The following is an 18,603-nucleotide window of genomic DNA, read 5'->3' as shown; positions in this document are numbered from 1 at the left end:
CCTTCACTCCGGGACATCCCAAAGAGTACAGCATGCGCTCCCACTTTAAGGTCTTGGTCAGGTGCCTTTGCTGTCACCATACTACCAAATTTGAAGGTTTTCTCAAATATCACATATCATGGTTTGGTGAGGGTCATAATGTAATGTGTCTTATTTTGCTTAATATCTCAAGTAAAAAACAATGTTGATATCATTGGAAAACTAACAATCCCCTCTTTCCAGGGCAATATTGTCATTATGCTAATAAAGGGAGTGGCATGTTCCCCTCAAATCTCCTACTGATAAATGTAAAAGGGAAGATATGCATATTTATTTTTAAATGTCCCTTGAAAGGCAGCTTAAGTTAGGTCAGAGCTAGAGAACAGTGTCTCCTGATACTTCATATGAATTGTAATGTGTGCCTATTATGTATTTTAAAGTATTCCATTTTATTATCTTTTTTGACTTCTGTCAAGTTACTGAGTTTCTTCCAAAGTGCTCTACAAAAAGAAATGTATTATTATTATTATTACTGCTGTTTTTTATTATACCCACTGCAATATGTAATACAGTAGTTCACTTACTTTGGGGGCTCTAAAAAAATTAGACTTTTGTGTAGGTGTAAAGTGAGATCAGCCTCTGCTGCCTCTGTATTTCCCAAGAGTTCAGAGTGCAGGGAGGCCACACAGAATCTGCACAACATGACTAATTTGGTACAAGATTTATTAAGGCTTTAAATACATGAAACCCACATGGGTCAATGTTTAATAACAGCATACTGATGTTACTAAATACACATTGCTATATCGTATGGATACAGAGAGCTCGTCTGTTAGTAATGGTAAGAGGTGATTAGTATTACAAGGATGTGCGCCAATGACAATAACATTAAACAAAACAAAAAGCTTCAAGACAGACATACATTCTTTTTGTTTTCATATGAGTTTGATTCCTTGCAACCTTTTATCCAGGCTTGTTAAGTGTGTCATAGCTGATTACAAGTGATGAATACAGATTTATAGATAAATAATCCATTTAATAGTATGCTTTGATGAAGTTGAAGTATAATTTATTACAGTCCACTGCATATCTGTTTTAAATAATGCAGCAGCAATACTGAGCAGAACAAAACCTTTCTTCTGTAATCAAAATAAATAAACTCAACATATTTTTTAGACACTTCTTATTGAGATGCAGAATGAGAAACAATTTGATACCACATGGATAAAAAGGCATCTACTGTATATGGGTCAAAACATGCGAGGGACAACATAAAGAAAAGTACTGCGTGTCGGGGAAGAGGGAATGACTAGAAGTAGGTGGGGCAGAGATGTATGGCTTCTGTGAGAGGAGGAAAGAGCCCAGCTCTCGGCGTCATCCTAAATGTCGGAGCCCATCTCTGCACACTGTTTGTCTGATATGTGTGTAGCTAGAGACTCAATGATATCCAACAGCAGCAGCTGGCTGAGAGACCGCAGGTTGGGGAGCTTGGATACCTTTAGGAGGGGAGGAGAGCAAAAAATGAAAAAAATGAGCCATAAATTAAGGCAAGACAATGAGTCAAACAGAGTAAAATAAGGAATAAGCAGCACTTGATTGCTCATGCATAAAAAATGAAGATAAACAGAAAGAAGCAGAAATATTAACGACAGAGCAAACATTGCAGTGAGGCAGGGTGAGAATTGAGTGCTTCTTTGAATAACAAACAATAATCAGAGTGGCACTTTGACCCTCATCGCTGTGTGATGAGGTGCTTGTACAGCCGGCTGGGCTGTAAACAGTCTCCTTTCTACGTAGAAGATGGAGGATAATCCACAAGGAGGCCAAAGGTATCAGTCTCCCGCAAAGAAGACGAGCCTACAGGGTTAGCTCAGCTGCAGTGAGTGGGCAGCAAAACCCCAGGGCTCCGGATACAAGCCCACCCACCTTAATGAACTGGTGGACAATAATGTGCAGGCAGTGCTTCTTCATGTCCAGAGCCTGGGTCTTATCAGCTGCTTCCAGAATCTGAAGTATTGAGGGAAAGGTGAGTGAGTAAATGATTCACTCTGCATCAGAAAACAACATGGTCAAATTAGGTCACTGCTCCTCCCTCAAGGGAAAACATAAATACCTGCAAAACATTTTCCACAGTGACGTTCATCTCCAGATTCTGCTTACAGTAAGCCTGCAGCCTGTTGTTTGAGAAACCATAGTAATATGGTGCAGCAAACAGATAGCTGTTTATCACAGGTTAAGGAAGTGAACAAAAACATTCTGTTTGTGCTATACTCCAGTGAAAATGTGTGAGTTTAACTTTGCACACAACCTTTCTGTGAAGACAGTAGAGTAGATGCTTACAATATGCAACCCATTGGGCACTTTAACAGTGAACATAAACATAGCAAAAGACAGTTATCATGCTAATGAAATAAATTTTATAAAAGTTATTTTGTTCTTCCATAGTCTTGTGCAAGCAGTGACTGCTTCAGTTGAATAAAGTCCAAACATAATAAAGGGCCTATAGCTGCTGTAGATGGTGACTGTATTGTTTTAATGGAACCCAATTAAAATGATTTTTATCTCAACGGGGCAGTTAGGATTTATTGAACAGGGGTTGTATGAGGTATTTATCTATAATCAGTGTATGACATAAAGTAGCAGTCAACACATCCCCAGTATGGACATGTAGGCTGGGGTGCCGCCAAGCAATGTACTGCTGTAGAGGGATAGAGAAAAAGAAACATATTTTAGCCACCATCACTTGATTTATTTGGAATACCTTCACCTTGTCATCAGATGGCGATATCAGACAGGGAACTGAAGCCATGATATAGCTCCCTTCAAAGTCCGACTCCATTGAGAAAAACAATGATTTAACATTGCTGAACTCAGGAGCTGCTGGTCTACCGCCGCTTCGATTAGTTAGTTTGTCTTGTTGTATGGCTTTGGTGTTTTAAAGTGCTGCTTTGGATTAACTAAAGAACACAAACAAATTGATTGAAGTAGTGGTAGACCAGCAGCTCCTTTGTTAAGCAAGCTAAATTTTTGTCAATGGATTGACGAGATCATATATTGAAGCCATTTATGGTTTCCCTGTCAGAACAGGCTGTCTGCAGCAAGGTAAAACGGGGAAAATATTCTCATTATAAGGTAAACTTATACTTAAAATAATTTGTTTCATGTTGGTAAGAAATACTTTGCTGCTGCCCCAGTCCACAGCAGTACACTGCTTAAGTTACCTTGGCGGTACTCATGTCTGCTTCTCCCATACAAGCCTTTAATCCATCGCCAGGTGGGCCACTCACAGGTATTGACTGTACTGAGAATGACTGTACAAAAATCCCCACCTCCTCTTTAGAAATAAAAGTCAATCATTTTTTTCTGCAATAGTTTAGAATCTCAACAGAAGAGAAGATATCACAGCTGTAAGAGCGGCATGTTTTGAGTGCATTTGACTTGACTGGCAGGTCTGCCAGCTTATCACACACTGGTATGTGCTTACAACTTCCTCATTTCACCATGACTCCACCATGGTTCTCATCCAAAGGATTTGGTTTCTCTCATAAATTCTTTTCATTTGTGAAATGTTTATCAGATGTTCTTTTTGACATTGTGGTAGACCCTGACAGAAAAAAAGTCTGAATTTAAGAAGGATACAGGGAATCTTCTGGAGGCATGTTGACATCGCCGTAGTAGATGTAACGCAGCATGGACTCAAAGGCCTGCTTACTTGGAACCATCTCACCGATGGAGATATTAACCTGACCATCCACGGGCATGAAGGAGCGAAACATCGCCTCAAAGTAACTGGGGAGTAAAAACAGAAACGTAATGAAGCGTCAGATTTTCACATGACACAAAATGCATTTCTTGGAGGTCACTGGTTTACTTTATAAACTTCTTCAATTACAACAACAACAACTCATACATCTATACGGGAGTATAAAATGGGTATATGGTGAAATAATCATACATCTTCTTTAATTAAATTGTTATACAAATAACAACCTTGGATTACGGCACAGACGGAAATGACAGCAAACAACTACAACATTTCTCCATCGGAAAGTCTGAAATTGTATCATTAAAACCTAAAGATGGCACATTTTTGCCATTAAAAGTTAAAGGTGCTTTAGGGTTTTTTTCTCTTTCGACAGCAAGAGTCAGCTTCTAAGCACATTCAATATTTTGAGAGGTCAGCATCATCACACCAAAATGTATAAAAACTCAGAAATCTGATAACTTGATCTAGCTGCTGCATGTGCACAAAGCAGATCATAAGACCTGTGTTTTGTCTACCTGGATCGGGCTGCCAGTATGGCTTTATGAGCAGGTCTCGGGTGTCCGTCTAACAGCAGGATAATGTCGCAGAACTCCAGGCCGCCTCCCTCCAGGTAAGCCTTCATGTCCTGGACCAGGGACGTCCCGATGTCCACAGGCTGGTCTGAGTACAACCTGGGAGGAGGGTGCTGCTTTCGTCGCACTATCTCCACAATCAGCGGTGTGGACAGATGTTCAAACTCCTTCGTCATGATCACCTGGTTGAAGTGCGACTCCTTCACCACAAAGTTAAGGCAATGTTCCTGAAGGACGAAATAGCATGCCAGTCAAAATAAATGATTGGCTCTTTTGATTGGAAGTATAAATAAAATAAATAACCACTGGAGGGCAGTAAAAACAGCATTTGCAGATGGTGTAAAGTTGGTCAAACAGTTATCCACAGGTACCTTGAGCTGGTCCAGTTGCAGCTTGTTGGCATTTTCACAAACACTGAGAACGTTCTGCAGGTCAACAGATGCCTCAATGTACTGCACACACAGCTGCTCCAGGCGAGAAAGCTTAAAACTAAGGGCCAGTTTGTAAACATCCATAATTAGAAGAACATCCTGGACATGACCTATGGAGACAAGCAAGGAAAGGACGAAATAGTGATTTTTCTTGTCTCTCTTGGAGATTTGAGGTTGAAGTTGAATATATTTATTTCACATATAAAACAGATTTTTAATAAGAAACATAATTTTTACATGTCATATCTGAAAAGGATTAAGAAGATTAAAATGCTTGTCTAGTCTTCCCCCCTGTTCTATTTTAACCTATGAATCCACAATTATAAACTAACCCCAGCATCCATCCCCACACCTAAACCACTCTGTTCTCTGTGTGTGTGTGTGTGTGTGTGTGTGTAATCAGCAACACAATCCCAATATAGAAAAAAGAAAACCATTTTAAAAAAAATCTTCATTAGCATGCCTTACATTTGGTGTATAAGAAATAATATAAAGATAAAAAAATCTACTTTTGAACATATTTTTTAAATGTCTGATATTTCCATTTTGTTTGACTTCTTCTACTCCATTTCACAAAAGCACACCACAAATAGATATACACTTTTTTTTTTTTTAAAGATTTGTCCATAGATTTTCTGCAGTTACAATCTAGACACTGACAAACAGGTTAACCAAGAAGAGAGAGGTACCTCTGCGTGGGTACTGGATCTTGTCCGTGTAGAGGAACTGCATTAAGACTTCAAAAGGCTGGGCCTCCGCTTCCCTGATGGACACCTCTAACATCGGCCTGTTGCCTGCTGGGATATCCCTCTGGCCTCCAGCTGCCCCTTCATCACTTTCCTCGCTGCTGTCCTGTTTAGTCTTCTGCACACAAAGACAGCGGATTATGTAACACTTTAACATCTAACACTTTGTTTAGCATTCCAGTGACCTCTTATACACTAAACACTGAATAAGAAAAACAGCATTTTCTGTGCAGAAAACTTAGTTTCATGGTACCTTAGGATAAAAATTGTTTGAGGCAAAGACCTTTTATCAGTTTTAAAGCACAGATTCAGATTTAGCTCATAGAAGCTTTAATTTGTACATGAAGTCACCCTTGATCTCCCCTTATGTGCCTGGTTGATAGTGATGGGACAAACAATCAATGCAGCAATAATATTTTTTTATATGCAATAATGTGGCAGTATCATCCTTTCTTGATTGGAGAAACTCATTTGGACCAAACTCTTCTGCTCTTTGCCAGTTTGACCTTATGTGAGTTTATGGCTGTTGGGCATCTGAATGACAACACAGAAGCTGGGAAATATGTCAATAAAAGTACTATTCAGTATTGACATATCAAGGTAGAGATCATTTGGGAATCTGATAATCTTCACTTCACGACATTTGTGTTTGTGTTTTCCTGGTCTGTGAGACATTTAAGTGAAATAAACTACAAATGCTTCTGCATGATTTTTCTCATCAAATGTTTTTGGCAACACCAATAGTCCCTCCTTGTCTCAGAGGACATATAGTGTATTTGCTGCGTTGCTCCGACCTGTCGCTGCCTATCCCAAGCCTGCAGGATTTTCTTCCGCAGCCACTGACATCTCGCAGTCACTATGGCAATATGCCCCAAGACTCTCTCCTCCCTCTGTAAACAACACAATAAGGAGGCAAACATGGAAAAATCATCTTAGTTGGATAATCTGATTGTCACTTTTTAATTTTAATCATCTGTTTAGAGTCACAGACTCTCAGCATCACAAACCCACCTCGCCGAGAATAAACTCCACATCACAGAACTGACGATTCTCCCACAGTTTGCCATAGTCCTCATGGAGAGTACACTTTGGGTAACAGGAGAACTGCGAGAAGATAAAAATAATATTCTCAAGAGGTACATAACTATTTAAATTACTCTCTGAACAAGCTTGACAGTTCAAGTATTGCTTTAGACCACAGTGCCCACATGAAGCAAAAATATTTAAAGCTAATTCTTGAATTTTTCAACTAATGCTGGCACAATATCAAATTCACACAATTATTGTGGCCAACAGAGTTTATGATAACACTATTATTGCAATATCTATAGATATTTTTAAAAAAGAAAATAACAATAACACTATTAGTCAAATTAATCTGCTTTTTTCTCTTTTTTTGGCTGATGAATTAAACTCAAAGTACTAGTGTAGAGAGAGAGACAGTAATTATAACTGTACAAATGCATACAAAAAGAGCAATTACTCGTAATAGATAGTGAAAAGGCAACCAGATACAATGTGAGAACAGGAATAACAGAAATAATTAAAGGTGGGGCTGGATTATTTACATGATATTATCATATCTGTATTATTAACATGATGTCACTATCTCATTTTTAAATACCACTGTTTTTGTCAATGCTGCGAAACCCCAAATTTTGACACGGAATTTGTTTGACACTAACCTGGAATCTGTACATCTCCCCACTGCGCACATTGTTGTCCACAGTTCCTCCAAAGATGTACATAGCGTCTTGAATTACAGCAGCAGCATGAAAGAGTCTCCCACTGGGCATCTGAGGGGCCAGGGACAGAGAAAGTGCAAGGAGACTGTTCGAAAATGTTGCTCAAAATGTTTTCATTTGTGATATCATTTAACCACTTCCATCGTCTATGACAGTTTGTTGTAAAGACAAATGGTTCATACCTCACTGTCCATACTGGGATGGATTACCTCCCAGCTCTGAGAATCTACATCGTAGCAGTGCAGTTCATTGGGCAGCGTGTTGTCAGCTGCACCTCCAAAAACATACAGGTGGCGGTCAAAGGCAACCATAGTGTGACCATAACGTCTCTGGGGAGGTGGAGGGGAGCCCCGCAGTAAGTGTTCAGTCGGGATGCGTGTCCACCTGAGAAGAAAGAGTAATGATTGGTTCCATTTATCCATGTCAATTACAGACTGTAAAGTAAAGCCCATAGATAAAAAACGGTTACTCACATGTGGCCTTTGAATTCAAACTGGAAGAGGTTGTTGGTAATCTTGGCTCCACTCTGACCGGAAAACACGAACATCTTGTCCCTGCATACAGCTACAGGGAAGTTACAACAAGATGGAGGAATCTCACCACTCTGATCAATCTGATGGACACAAGGGCAGAAACAGAGAAGTTAACACATACAGTACAGTGCTGGTGAGCATCGTACTCTAAATTTCCTTCTGGTTCTAGTTCGTTATACTGGCCTCCTCCCAACACGCATGTTCCCGGTCTTGCAGATTGATGGTCCACATGTCATTCAGCCTGCACAAGGGTGGAATTATCTGTCAATATCATATGCAAAAAAACAATGTGCCAATTATTAAAAACAATTAAAAATACAAACACACCTGGCATTTCCATCATAGCCAGCAAATATCCACAGTTTATCACTGTATACTGTGGCCCCATGCGCAGACCTCGCCACTGGCAAACTGAAACAGAGACAAAGGACAGTAGGGCTGAATTCTGATATTCAACTGGCTGAGTTTTTGGTTTTTACTGATAACAGTAATACAAAAGTTTTGAAAAGGAATAGGTTGGTTTTAACATTTTCCCATATAGGTGATATGTACCCTTGAAATTCCCTCAAAGTTTTTTTCATCCATTTAAAAAAAAAAATCAAAAATAAACCAGTAAATTCAAGATTTGTTTTAGGAAAAGCTAAAATCATCAGTCGCATACAAGCTTTGAAAAAAAAAATATCTAAAACTCTCCTGGAAACACAACTAGAACATTTCAATAAACACATTACCTCCCCTCCACTTTCCATTCAGTCCACTGCCCTGTTGCAAACTTGTACTCAAATAGGTCATTTTTGTTTTTAAGGTTTGAGTTTGAGTAGATGTCTCCGGTGTAGCCACCTGAAAAATATTAAGTCAAACATTACAGCATTAATATCACCTGATTTTAAGGAATGAATGAAGTGATAATGAGGAACATAAGCTTTAAAAAGTTACCAAAAACAAACATGCTGCTGCCATAAACAACGGCTGAATGGTGATATCTGGGAGCAGGTGGAGTTCCAGTGGTGAAGGCTCTTAAGTGAATATGAAACAGAGGTAATAAGTTTTAGCCTGTCATTTTTTGAATTGCTTATTTAAGCTGAAATGATGCATTGTTGCAATCTTACCGACACCATGAGCAGTCCTTCACATCAAAACGGAGCAAGTCGTTCAGCATATTCTTCCTGTTTGGTGACACAAATTGAAAATGTCATGAACTGGACAGTCAGTGTAAAGGGAAAAATGCCAGTCACTGCCCAGTGCTACTCACCCATTGTCTCCCCCAAAGACGTAAATGGCATCTCTGTATGCCACAACGGTGTGTTTACTGCGTCTAAATAGAGAAAATGAAGTTCGGGGTGAATGAAGTGCTGTAAATATGCAAGTGTGAAGTCAGACACATCTGCAAGCACTCATCTGTCAACATGTTACCTTGCACCAACAAACTCATCACACGGAGGGAGTCTTCTCCAGCGATGAACTGTCTCAAATGGGCCAAAATTGAGCGTCAAATATTCCACGCTGTCGGAGCAACTGTGGTCGAAATCAACACTCGGGGCCACCTTGGTTGATTTGCAGGACATTGTTGCTAAATCATCCGGCTGAATCACTTCTCAGGGCCACTCATCTGCAGGGACGTCCATAGTTAACGCCATCGTCAAAAGCCCAGCGTGAGCGCTAATGCCACAGCTACGTTAGTTGTCTGATTATTACCTTTCAGGAAAAAGAAAATGAAGACCGCTTTATTCACGTTAGGAGGATTAGTCTTACAGCTGGCAGTTAGCCTCTTCCACATTAGCTCCTCGCGATGCTAAAAACGAATATTAGCCGCATAGCTAGCCCGTACTAGCTAGCTAGCTTCGTGCTAAGCTGAAAAACAAAAGCTAACTGTTTGAGCGAATACAAATAACGGAAAGCAAATTACAGTAAAATGTCTGCTTTATCCGATACTTCAGCTTGAATGTTTATATGAAGTGAGCTCGCCCAAAAAAGCACTAGCTACAAAAGCTAACTTTTAACTAGCAAAACAAGGGACTGTCATCAAAGAGCTCAGACGGCCAACCACGCCCCCGAGCGCGAGACTGCTGAGTACTTCACTTCCTGCAATGTAAAAAAACAACCTTATTGTCTCTTAATACAGCAATAAAAAACACTCATAGGCTGTATAGGTATACTGTAAATTAGTAGATTTGCGATTGATAACATTAACTCTGATTTCACTTTATGCCCAGAGAATGTTATGTTTGCTTTCAATGAAAGTAATGGCAATAAAATAAAGAAAAATATTCTAATATTGACCTGATCATTATTTTTGGCATTATCATGAAGACAAATCAAAATCTAATAACTCTACACCCGTATTTATCATGCTGCATTTGAAAAGCAAATTGAGTAATACAAGAAAAACAATTTTTCTAGACTATGGTGCACCTCACTGAATGAAGGCCATTTCGATGACAGAATACTGTCTTCAGGCTTTGTACATTATATCATATTATATTATATTATATTATGTGTTTTGTGCTCAGTTGTTTGGTAAAAACCTCAAAGAGGAAACAGGCATTAATAAAGGGCCATACAGTTATCATTTTCCAATAAGCCACGAGGTCAGCAAAGTTATAAATGTTGATGATAGCTTTTTAGGGTCATGTCTTCATTTTAATTTCCTAATAAATTAATGTTAGGCTATTAACAGTACTGTTTTTTTTTTATGAAATATTGCTCCATGTTGGGGTTTTTTTCATGTTATGTTTTTCTAAATCCTTATGTATCTTTTGTGTACTATCTGCACCTCATTCTAGTTTAAAAGGCAACCCACTTACATTTTGTAAATTCCCAATGGCCCCTGCCAACATTTGTTTACTTACTCAGGAATTGGGTTGGGTTTGTTTCCAGCATACTCAAAAAGTTAGGCTGTCATATACATTCATACACAATAGACCAAGAACAATCTTGCTGCTTATTATGCATAAAGTAATAATGATGACACAGTCACAGATAGAGAGGAAGCTGTCAATTTTATGAATCAGACATAACATTTAAAACATCAACATTACATGTCATTTTCAATTTATTTTGAGGATAAAAAGATTATCATATATTGTCAAAATAACAGAGGTTTATGGAGGACAAAATCAGTAATTTACAGATACATTAATTAATAATTGAACCCATTATTAAATACAAAACATGATAAACAAAAAATATAGAAACAGAATAGTTCTACTGTGTATGTGAATGGACATAAATTAAGAAATAATGATGCTGTGCATTTATTGGAAAAACTATGTTTCTTTTAGTTTAATTCTCTTTGTTTCTGCAGGCTATGATTAGACTGTGTACATGTAGGTGGTGTTTAGCACTGTTAGCAATTGTCACATTGCCTTTCTAGATAGGATTTACCTTACTTGGCTGACAATGATTTGAGTCCCACCACATCATAAATTTACCTGCCAAAACACTTGGCAAGCTATTAATATTAGCATTGTGACATTAGAAGAAGAGGAGAATTGGCTACAAGTGCCCTGAAAAAGTGAAAATGTTATAATGTTATATTATAATATAATATTATATATATAATAATATAGCAAAATAGTTCAATATATATATATCATATGCCATTACAACTGATAAATAAATGAGGACACTATTTTTTGTCTTGATTGCATTGTTCTTGAATCACTTTCTTATTGCATATCATTTATCAGATGTTTTTCATGACAGACATTTTTACATGCTGCTGCAGCTAAATCACAGATGTAATTAATAATAATAACGATGGCTACATTTGATTTAGGTGTACTGAAGCAGCTCTGGGAACAGAACCATCTTTAATGATATAAGTTGCACCTATGTTTTGCCTGTTATGACATGAAAATGTCTGCCATCAGAAAGATTTGTATTTGCTCACATATTTTTAAAATTATGTCTGATTTTGTCCTCCATAGACAGTAAAGACTCAGGGATGTAATACTGCTGACATTCACTGTTTTAAAATCTGTGTTTTAGCCCTTAATTGGCTTTCAGTCTCTAAAAACTTGAAGATGGGGGACTAACTTTGGGGTTTAAATAATATTTTGATCAAAATGAAGTACCATTCTTTCCTAACACCCATAAAAATTTGGCAGGGATGGCAACATCTTTGTCTTTGTTCCATTCAAACTGCCTGATATCAGACAGAATTGCCAACTTGTTACCTTTCATTTCAATCTTTAGCATGACATAATGTCTACTCTAAATGATTTCTGTGAGGGAGGGGGATTCGATTTTCCCTTGACAATTGCTGAAGACCAATGTATGAGTCTGAATCTAACAGCATTTTAAGTCCACACTGATATGTAGCCATGTTAACATCCCTGTTTTATCTTGTCTATAGGGCTTGTAATAGTTGTTATTGCTCCTCGTTGGTTCTGGCGCACCGCTCGGCAACAGCTTCACAACATTTTGACTGTTGTGAAATGAAATCGTCAGTCCCATCCGTGGTGCTGTCCGGTGGCAATGAGCAGCGCTCATTAGTTGTTTTTCATTTTAACCAAGAAACTGCTGCTTAATGTCATGATGCCAGACAAATAAGTCAACACTAACTCGTCGGAGTGGGCATATTCAGAGGTCTGGGCCTAGACAACCATTAAAGGGCTTATAAAACTTATCGTGCACTTCATTGTTCACTCATCTGCTCCATTAGGACAAGCTCACATCTGAGAAGATGAACAACTCACAGATATAGAGAACAACACTAGGCCTCAACTGTGTGGAGTAGACTGGATCAGTATTTGTAGATTGTGAGGTCTAAGGTTTTTTTTATTTTTTAGTAAGCACCCATCAATATATTACAGCGCACAATCATGTCAGTGTGGATACATTTCAACAAAATGAGACACGCCATAAGATTGAAATGTGACAGAGACCTTTAACCTTTTACTCTATCAGCCACACAGTCCTCTTCTTTAAATACAGTCTTTATTGAATTGGTCCCTCTTTTTCACATGTCTAGTCACCAGTTAATGATATCTCGGACGTGGCCCCACAGCCTGGTGATCCACAGGTTGACCCCAAGCTCTGTTAAGTACTGAAGCTCTGGCATCAACATCTTTCGGCACAATTTCCGATGCCCCTTGTCTATGTTCTTCTTCAGGTTGTAACCCAGGATGGACTTCTCTCCAATGGGCTGCCAGGGCTGCATGGCCGTCTCCTGAATGCTTCCAGCCTCTACAGCTCGACCCCCCTCGATGCAGATTGATGTCATTTCTGCGTTCCTTCTTTTGAGCTCTGCCACATCCTTAGCCATCCGCCGACGTCCATATGCATCTACTTTCTTCCAAAAAGTCTGGTTGAAATGCTGGTATAGCTTCCAGTCAATAGCGTTCCACTCAAGAGCCCTCGCTCTCAGGTCAGGGGTGAGTTTAGATACAGTGGACCCCTTGCGGGCGTTGAGCTTGAAGAAGAGCACGTCGTCCATCTCCCAGCAGAGGGCATTCTTGAGCAGGATGAGTGATTCCTCAAAGTACTCCACCAACATGACCAGCTGAAAGCGGTCAGTGATGAATCTTATTCCCTCTTCTACCTGTGGATCATCCAGCTCTAGAGTGTTGTCCTGTCCAAAGTCGAAGAACAGCAGATTCTTGAGGTAGAAAGAGTTGAATCCTTCTGGATCAAAATAGTAATGGGGGTCACGCAGAAACTCAGTTAGCTTATCGTCACCTGGTATCTTCCAGGTAAAAGGCACCAGTCGGCCAAAGTAGTGGAAGGATGACTCAAAAAGCTCTGCAGGATCTCGAAGAATACTGATGTAGGAAGTGTCCAATGGTAGCAACTTGGCCACCTCAGGTGCATTGAAACGCATGTGATTACAAATAATATTGAAGCACATTCCAGGTCTGTAGTCTTTAACCTGGGAACGCTGGAAAAGGGATGGATAGAAGAAGTCATTTCTGCTGTCAGGGAAGGCAAATTTGAGCCGATGCTTCTCCCCAAAGCGGAAAAGGATGTTGAGGAAGGTGCTGCTGGCTGTTTTGTGGGTCTTCATGAACATGACGTCCACTTTAGGAGTGCAGGTCTGGCCTGTGGTTTGTTGTGAGCTGTTTGTGGTCGATCTTGGGTGGAGCTGTGATGGACGGTGGGCACAAGAGTAAGGCACTGGAACCCTACAGAGAGGAAAACGATGTTAAATGTGCTGATATTGTTGATGAAATGTGCTCTCACACAAAATTAAGAAAAGTAGCAAATCAAAAAAATCACATATGAGAGACTTGAATCAAAAAAATGTTGCTTGAGAATAATATGAAATTATTGTTTGTCCATCAACTAATCCATGGATGGCCCGAAGTACCAGGGCCCCTCCCATCTTCACTTGCAAAATATTCCTCAAATTAACACTTACTGACTAGAATGAGACATAAAAAGGACCACAACAAGATTCAAAGGAACTGCAAAAAGATGCAAAATCGTAACAAAAATGTGCAAAACATCCACAAAGAGACACAAAGTAATGACAAAGGGGGCGTTGTCTCATAATCCACCCATGAACTAATGTTTAGCTAAAATGTTTTAGCTTAGTAATTACTGAGGAAAAAAGTTTTACATCATGTTTTTACAGGACGTATGAACACTGGTGAGTTGAGTCTTACTCAGGCAGACTGAAGTGGATCTGTGGAATGGAGAGGCAGTACAGCAGGATCATGCAGCTGGTCAGGAGGGTCCCCAGGACCAGGCCTTTGCAAATGGACCTCCACTGCCTCCCTTGCTTGCCAGCCATGGTCCAGCAGATTCAATGATTACCTTAAAAACACACAACATCATCTTCATCATCCTCATTGAAAGCATTTTCTACTAGCTGACATTTTTGTTATTCCAAAGAAAGAAACAATACACCCTCTATGTTTTATATTGTTTCAGTCTTGCTTGTTCTGTTATTAAGAGTCAAAGCTTTGAGGACACAATGACACCTCTTTGAATGATTAATTCAGATGATGACTTGGAAATAAATTAAAGTGTAAAGCACCCCTATAGATTACAGTCTTACTTCTCTGGTTTCTGCTGGAGTGGACACAATAACGTGAGCACTATTAAAATACTAGGAGGGCACTTGGAGAGTGCCAAGACCTCTGCCAAGGTCAAAAGCTCTGTCTTGCAATGAAAGTGAAAAACAACTTGTGTATCCGCCCCGTGATTCAGATCAGGTCCAAAATGTAATGGGTTCTCCCTAGGTACATGTTACACCCTTCCATGACAATTGGGCCAGTAGTTTCCAAAATCCTGCTGACAGATAAAAAACCGTCAAAGAAACCAAAAAAATGAACTTGGTGGAGGTAATAAAGCATCCAGTGCAATAGCCTAAAATTGTAATGTAACAGTGAGGTGTCAATTCAAGCACATAATGTTTTACAATAGGCGACATTACTGTCACCAGGTGGATCATAATTTAAGGTTCTCATGACTTAACACCCACAAGAAGATACATCAGTGTATTTTAAACATACATGTGTTTTCACAAGATTTTCCCAGAGTATTGTCATTCCCTCATGTTATAACATCACAGCAAAGAGGCATACATTAACAATACAGCAGACATATGTACATTACACACACGTACGCGTGCTTGCATGCATACGCTCACACACACACAGACACACGCATGCACGCAAGCACACACACACACACACACACACACACACACACACACACACACTCACCTTGCACAGATCAGCCTCATCTCACGTACCTTCATGAACACAGGGTACACTTAAAATTGTATGGTGAGCTACAAAATGACAGACTCGCCACTTGAAATGACCAACCCCGTGTTCCTCAGCTGCCCCAAAAAAAATAAATAATGCAGCACTGTGGAAAGTGATATTGCAATACCCCCTGCTGACTGCCGTAAGACGAGCCACCTGCTGACTCAGCTGCACAGGTAACAAAGTGACACTGACCACCTGGAATTTTCAGCCAAATTGAGGAGGAACATTGTTTTCTGTTTTTATTACTAAGTTTTAAGTTTATTTCTTTTCAATCAAATGTGTAAAGATTTGGTTGAAAATCAGATTTCAGTGATGGCATTTTTGTCTTTGTTACCTATTTGTTGTTTGAGTTGGAGGACTTCTTCTATGGTATCGACATCCAGCGAAAGAAGTATTCAGATCATCTTAAATACAAGCACCAACACTAAAATATAAAGCAGTTAGCAGCAGCAACTATACATATTGTGATACATTTTACTGGATACGTGTTTTGCGATTCTTTATGTATGCTGTATTTGTTCCAATCAAATAGATTAAAATAAATCAAATACAAATACTGCATTACAAAATAAAAGACATACGCTCAAAATCCTACTTAAGTAAAAGTACTGAGCAAAATATACCTATGGTATCAAAAGTAAAGGTACTCTTTCTGCAGTAAAATGGCCACTGTGACTTATTAACTAATATTGCTGTAGCTGCTGGAGGTGGAGCTAGTTTTGAAATACTATATATACAGTTTTTAGTAGTTTAGTCCAGTGGTTCGAGCCCCTCCAAAAGGTCATCAAATAAATCTGAGTGGTCATGAGAAGAACAATTTGAGAGATTAAGAATCCATATTAAACCCAGTGCTGGTGTTACCAACTCTTTTCCAATGAAAGTAACAAACACTGACTCCAAAAGTCGCTTAAAGTTGCCAGATGATGTCACACACTCATTTGCACCATTGTGCATTAATGCAGCATTAAAAGTTCACCGGTTTAGATTCAATAGAAAAGGAGAACATTTGAATGGCATCAGAGCTATGTTGCTTATACTATAGTGCACTGCTTTGTTTCACTTCAAATCCAGAAGACAAGAACATCAATGTAACTCACAACAACTGACAGGAAGTGGCGTCTCCTCTACTCTGCCTGTCCCACACCCACTGCATGGCACAGGAGAGAAATGAAGTCGCTTAGAGAGTCTGAAAAGTCACTAAATCTAGCAAGAGAGTCACTTAGTTGGCAACACTGCCCAGACAGAGCAAGTTGTTGCTTTCTATTTTTGTTCATCTATCTTTGTTTAGAGGTGGATGTGGTGCCCATCACCTAATATGGTGTTTGGGGCATTTTCTCTCCTTTTCTTTCGGTGACTTTTGTCCATTATCATGTTTGTAAATCACATACCTGAGTTTTAATGAATTGTAATTATGAAAGCCTTTTCACCATAAAAAAATCCAGACTTAATCCCAGCCTTGTTTTAAGCACAGTGTCCCTTATTTGGTGTCCAATTGTCATTTATTATTCATTTTTTGGATTTGGTCTAGCTTTGGGTCATGGCTTGAGGTAGACGTCTTAAGCCTTCAGCCTTCAGCCTTGAGTTACTACTTGCACTTTGGTCCTATGAACTGTATATTTTAGGTTCAGTCTTATCGTCGGAGCATTATACAAATATTACTACCCAAACACAGCTAAAAGGGCTATTTCTGCTCTTTGTCTGGACTTTGTAAAGGGGGTATTATGGAGGCTTGTGAGAGTTCTTTCTGTCCGCCATCAGAAGCCACTCTGTTGGGAAATGTTTGAGGACAAAGCTGGTTTCAGGTGGACTAGTTGAAGCTGCAAATGTAGAGTCCATTTTAATAGGTGTTATTTTCTTTACGTTTTCCACCTCCATGTGTTTCTTTGTTGGATGTGTATTATAATTTCATTTTATATCTTCAAATGTTCTGTCATCTATTTAACATTAGGACTTCCTAATGGAAATTTTACAGTCTACATTTATCCTGAGCTTTGTACAGCTGCACACCACACCCCCATATTTATTTAATGTTCTGATATAATAGGAACTCTAGATCAAGAGAAATATTGTTTAAAGAGCAAATATTGAAAGTACATTTTGGATTATGTTTAATGATTTTCATTGTCTGCATTTCAAGTGATTACAAAGCTGAGTGTTGCTTAGTATAATCTTATTTTTCCAACTAAATGATAAATACCATTATCATTTTTTAAAAAACACAAAATAAGTTAAACAAAAGACGGCTTTCTTACCCTCATGCATAAATCCAAAGAGAAACTAATGAAAGTGTTTCTCGTCCAACTGCATTGTCCTCCTCTTTTGCATCCAGTTCCAGATTACTAATAAAGGTTTTTCTCCCTCCTGCAGCCGCTCTTAAGTCTGATCTTGACATACACATGCTGTTAGAGACCCAGCACAGTTCTGCGCTCCCCTTATCCAAAACCCGGTGTCACAGAACTCATTCATCTGGTTGCTCCTCTTCTCCTCTTTCTCCCTGCCTCCCAGCATGCACACCTGATGCCTCGGGCCACCTGCCGCCTGACCCCCCCCCTCAACTTTCAATTCCAAAAACTGATCTTGCTGAATAAAGCTCTGCAGGGAGGCTCATCTTGCCACCTGTGACGTCAGGGTCTCTGTCAGGGGACGAGCACTTGTCAGCGAGTGTAGAAAGGGGAGGGGAGGGAGAGACAGAAAGGGAGGGAGGAGAGAGGCTGTATAGTCCCTATTCTGTGTCTCCATACAGAGGGCTATTGAGTGTGGACACTGGAGTCTGAGCTGCAAGCTGATAGGTGGGGCGGAAAACAGCATAAAAAGAACAAATGCAGAAAGCACAAAGACTCTAATTGTACCACTTGATCAAGACCACTCTGTCTGTATTCTTTGAAATGCTCATTAAGCAAGCTGTGTCTACACAAGCTATAGCAGGAATGCACACAGCACAGATATAAAAAAACAAACAGATTAGACAATTATCTAAACAAACTGAGCAACCCACACAGCCTGGATTGACAATACTTTGTACATGCTCAAAGTGTTTTTTTTTATTATTATTATTTTTCATTTATATAGCACTTTTCCCCCTCATTAGTCTTTGTTTTCGTTTTATGCAA

General features: G+C 39.3%; 2 protein-coding genes across 3 annotated transcripts; both read right to left on the bottom strand.

The window, feature by feature from the left end:
- Positions 1-685: 685 nt before the first annotated feature.
- lztr1 (leucine zipper like post translational regulator 1) lies at positions 686-9,834 on the bottom strand. Of its 2 annotated transcripts, XM_088076813.1 has the most exons (20): positions 9,468-9,834; positions 9,186-9,381; positions 9,025-9,087; positions 8,882-8,938; positions 8,709-8,788; positions 8,504-8,612; positions 8,100-8,183; positions 7,956-8,013; positions 7,713-7,852; positions 7,422-7,623; positions 7,180-7,290; positions 6,506-6,598; positions 6,289-6,384; positions 5,438-5,612; positions 4,689-4,858; positions 4,261-4,544; positions 3,619-3,768; positions 2,093-2,198; positions 1,906-1,986; positions 686-1,475 (listed from the first exon to the last, which is right to left on the bottom strand). In XM_088076813.1, exons 2-20 carry the CDS (start codon positions 9,335-9,337, stop codon positions 1,359-1,361), a joined length of 2,328 nt encoding a protein of 775 aa, XP_087932939.1. In that variant the 5' UTR covers positions 9,338-9,381; positions 9,468-9,834; the 3' UTR covers positions 686-1,358. The 2 variants fall into 2 exon arrangements, with proteins under 2 accessions (XP_087932939.1, XP_042344678.1); XM_042488744.2 differs by having other exon boundaries at positions 5,438-5,609; positions 9,186-9,834.
- Positions 9,835-10,752: 918 nt separating this feature from the next.
- gal3st1a (galactose-3-O-sulfotransferase 1a) lies at positions 10,753-18,113 on the bottom strand. The gene is made up of 3 exons (XM_042488915.2): positions 17,746-18,113; positions 14,381-14,531; positions 10,753-13,897 (listed from the first exon to the last, which is right to left on the bottom strand). The coding sequence occupies exons 2-3, from the start codon at positions 14,506-14,508 to the stop codon at positions 12,748-12,750; spliced, it is 1,278 nt and encodes a 425-aa protein (XP_042344849.1). The 5' UTR covers positions 14,509-14,531; positions 17,746-18,113; the 3' UTR covers positions 10,753-12,747.
- Positions 18,114-18,603: the final 490 nt, after the last annotated feature.

This window comes from Plectropomus leopardus, chromosome 4 (genome assembly GCF_026936395.1).
Source record: "Plectropomus leopardus strain MGB_pleo_1.0 chromosome 4, ASM2693639v1, whole genome shotgun sequence".
Classification (NCBI taxonomy): Eukaryota; Metazoa; Chordata; class Actinopteri; order Perciformes; family Serranidae; genus Plectropomus; species Plectropomus leopardus.
This window is presented reverse-complemented; position numbering and strand designations above follow the sequence as displayed.

What these genes read in the sequence shown, in the direction of transcription:
- gal3st1a (XM_042488915.2), bottom strand. Translation starts at nt 14,508, where the DNA reads ATGGCTGGCAAGCAAGGGAGGCAGTGGAGGTCCATTTGCAAAGGCCTG. An exon ending in ATCCACTTCAGTCTGCCTGA is followed by an intron (nt 13,898 to 14,380) that starts GTAAGACTCAAC and finishes TCCTCTCTGTAG; the next exon opens with GGTTCCAGTGCCTTACTCTT.
- lztr1 (XM_088076813.1), bottom strand. Translation starts at nt 9,337, where the DNA reads ATGTCCTGCAAATCAACCAAGGTGGCCCCGAGTGTTGATTTCGACCAC. An exon ending in GAATGGAAAGTGGAGGGGAG is followed by an intron (nt 8,184 to 8,503) that starts GTAATGTGTTTA and finishes TCTCTGTTTCAG; the next exon opens with TTTGCCAGTGGCGAGGTCTG. An exon ending in TGCAACTGGACCAGCTCAAG is followed by an intron (nt 4,545 to 4,688) that starts GTACCTGTGGAT and finishes TTCGTCCTTCAG; the next exon opens with GAACATTGCCTTAACTTTGT.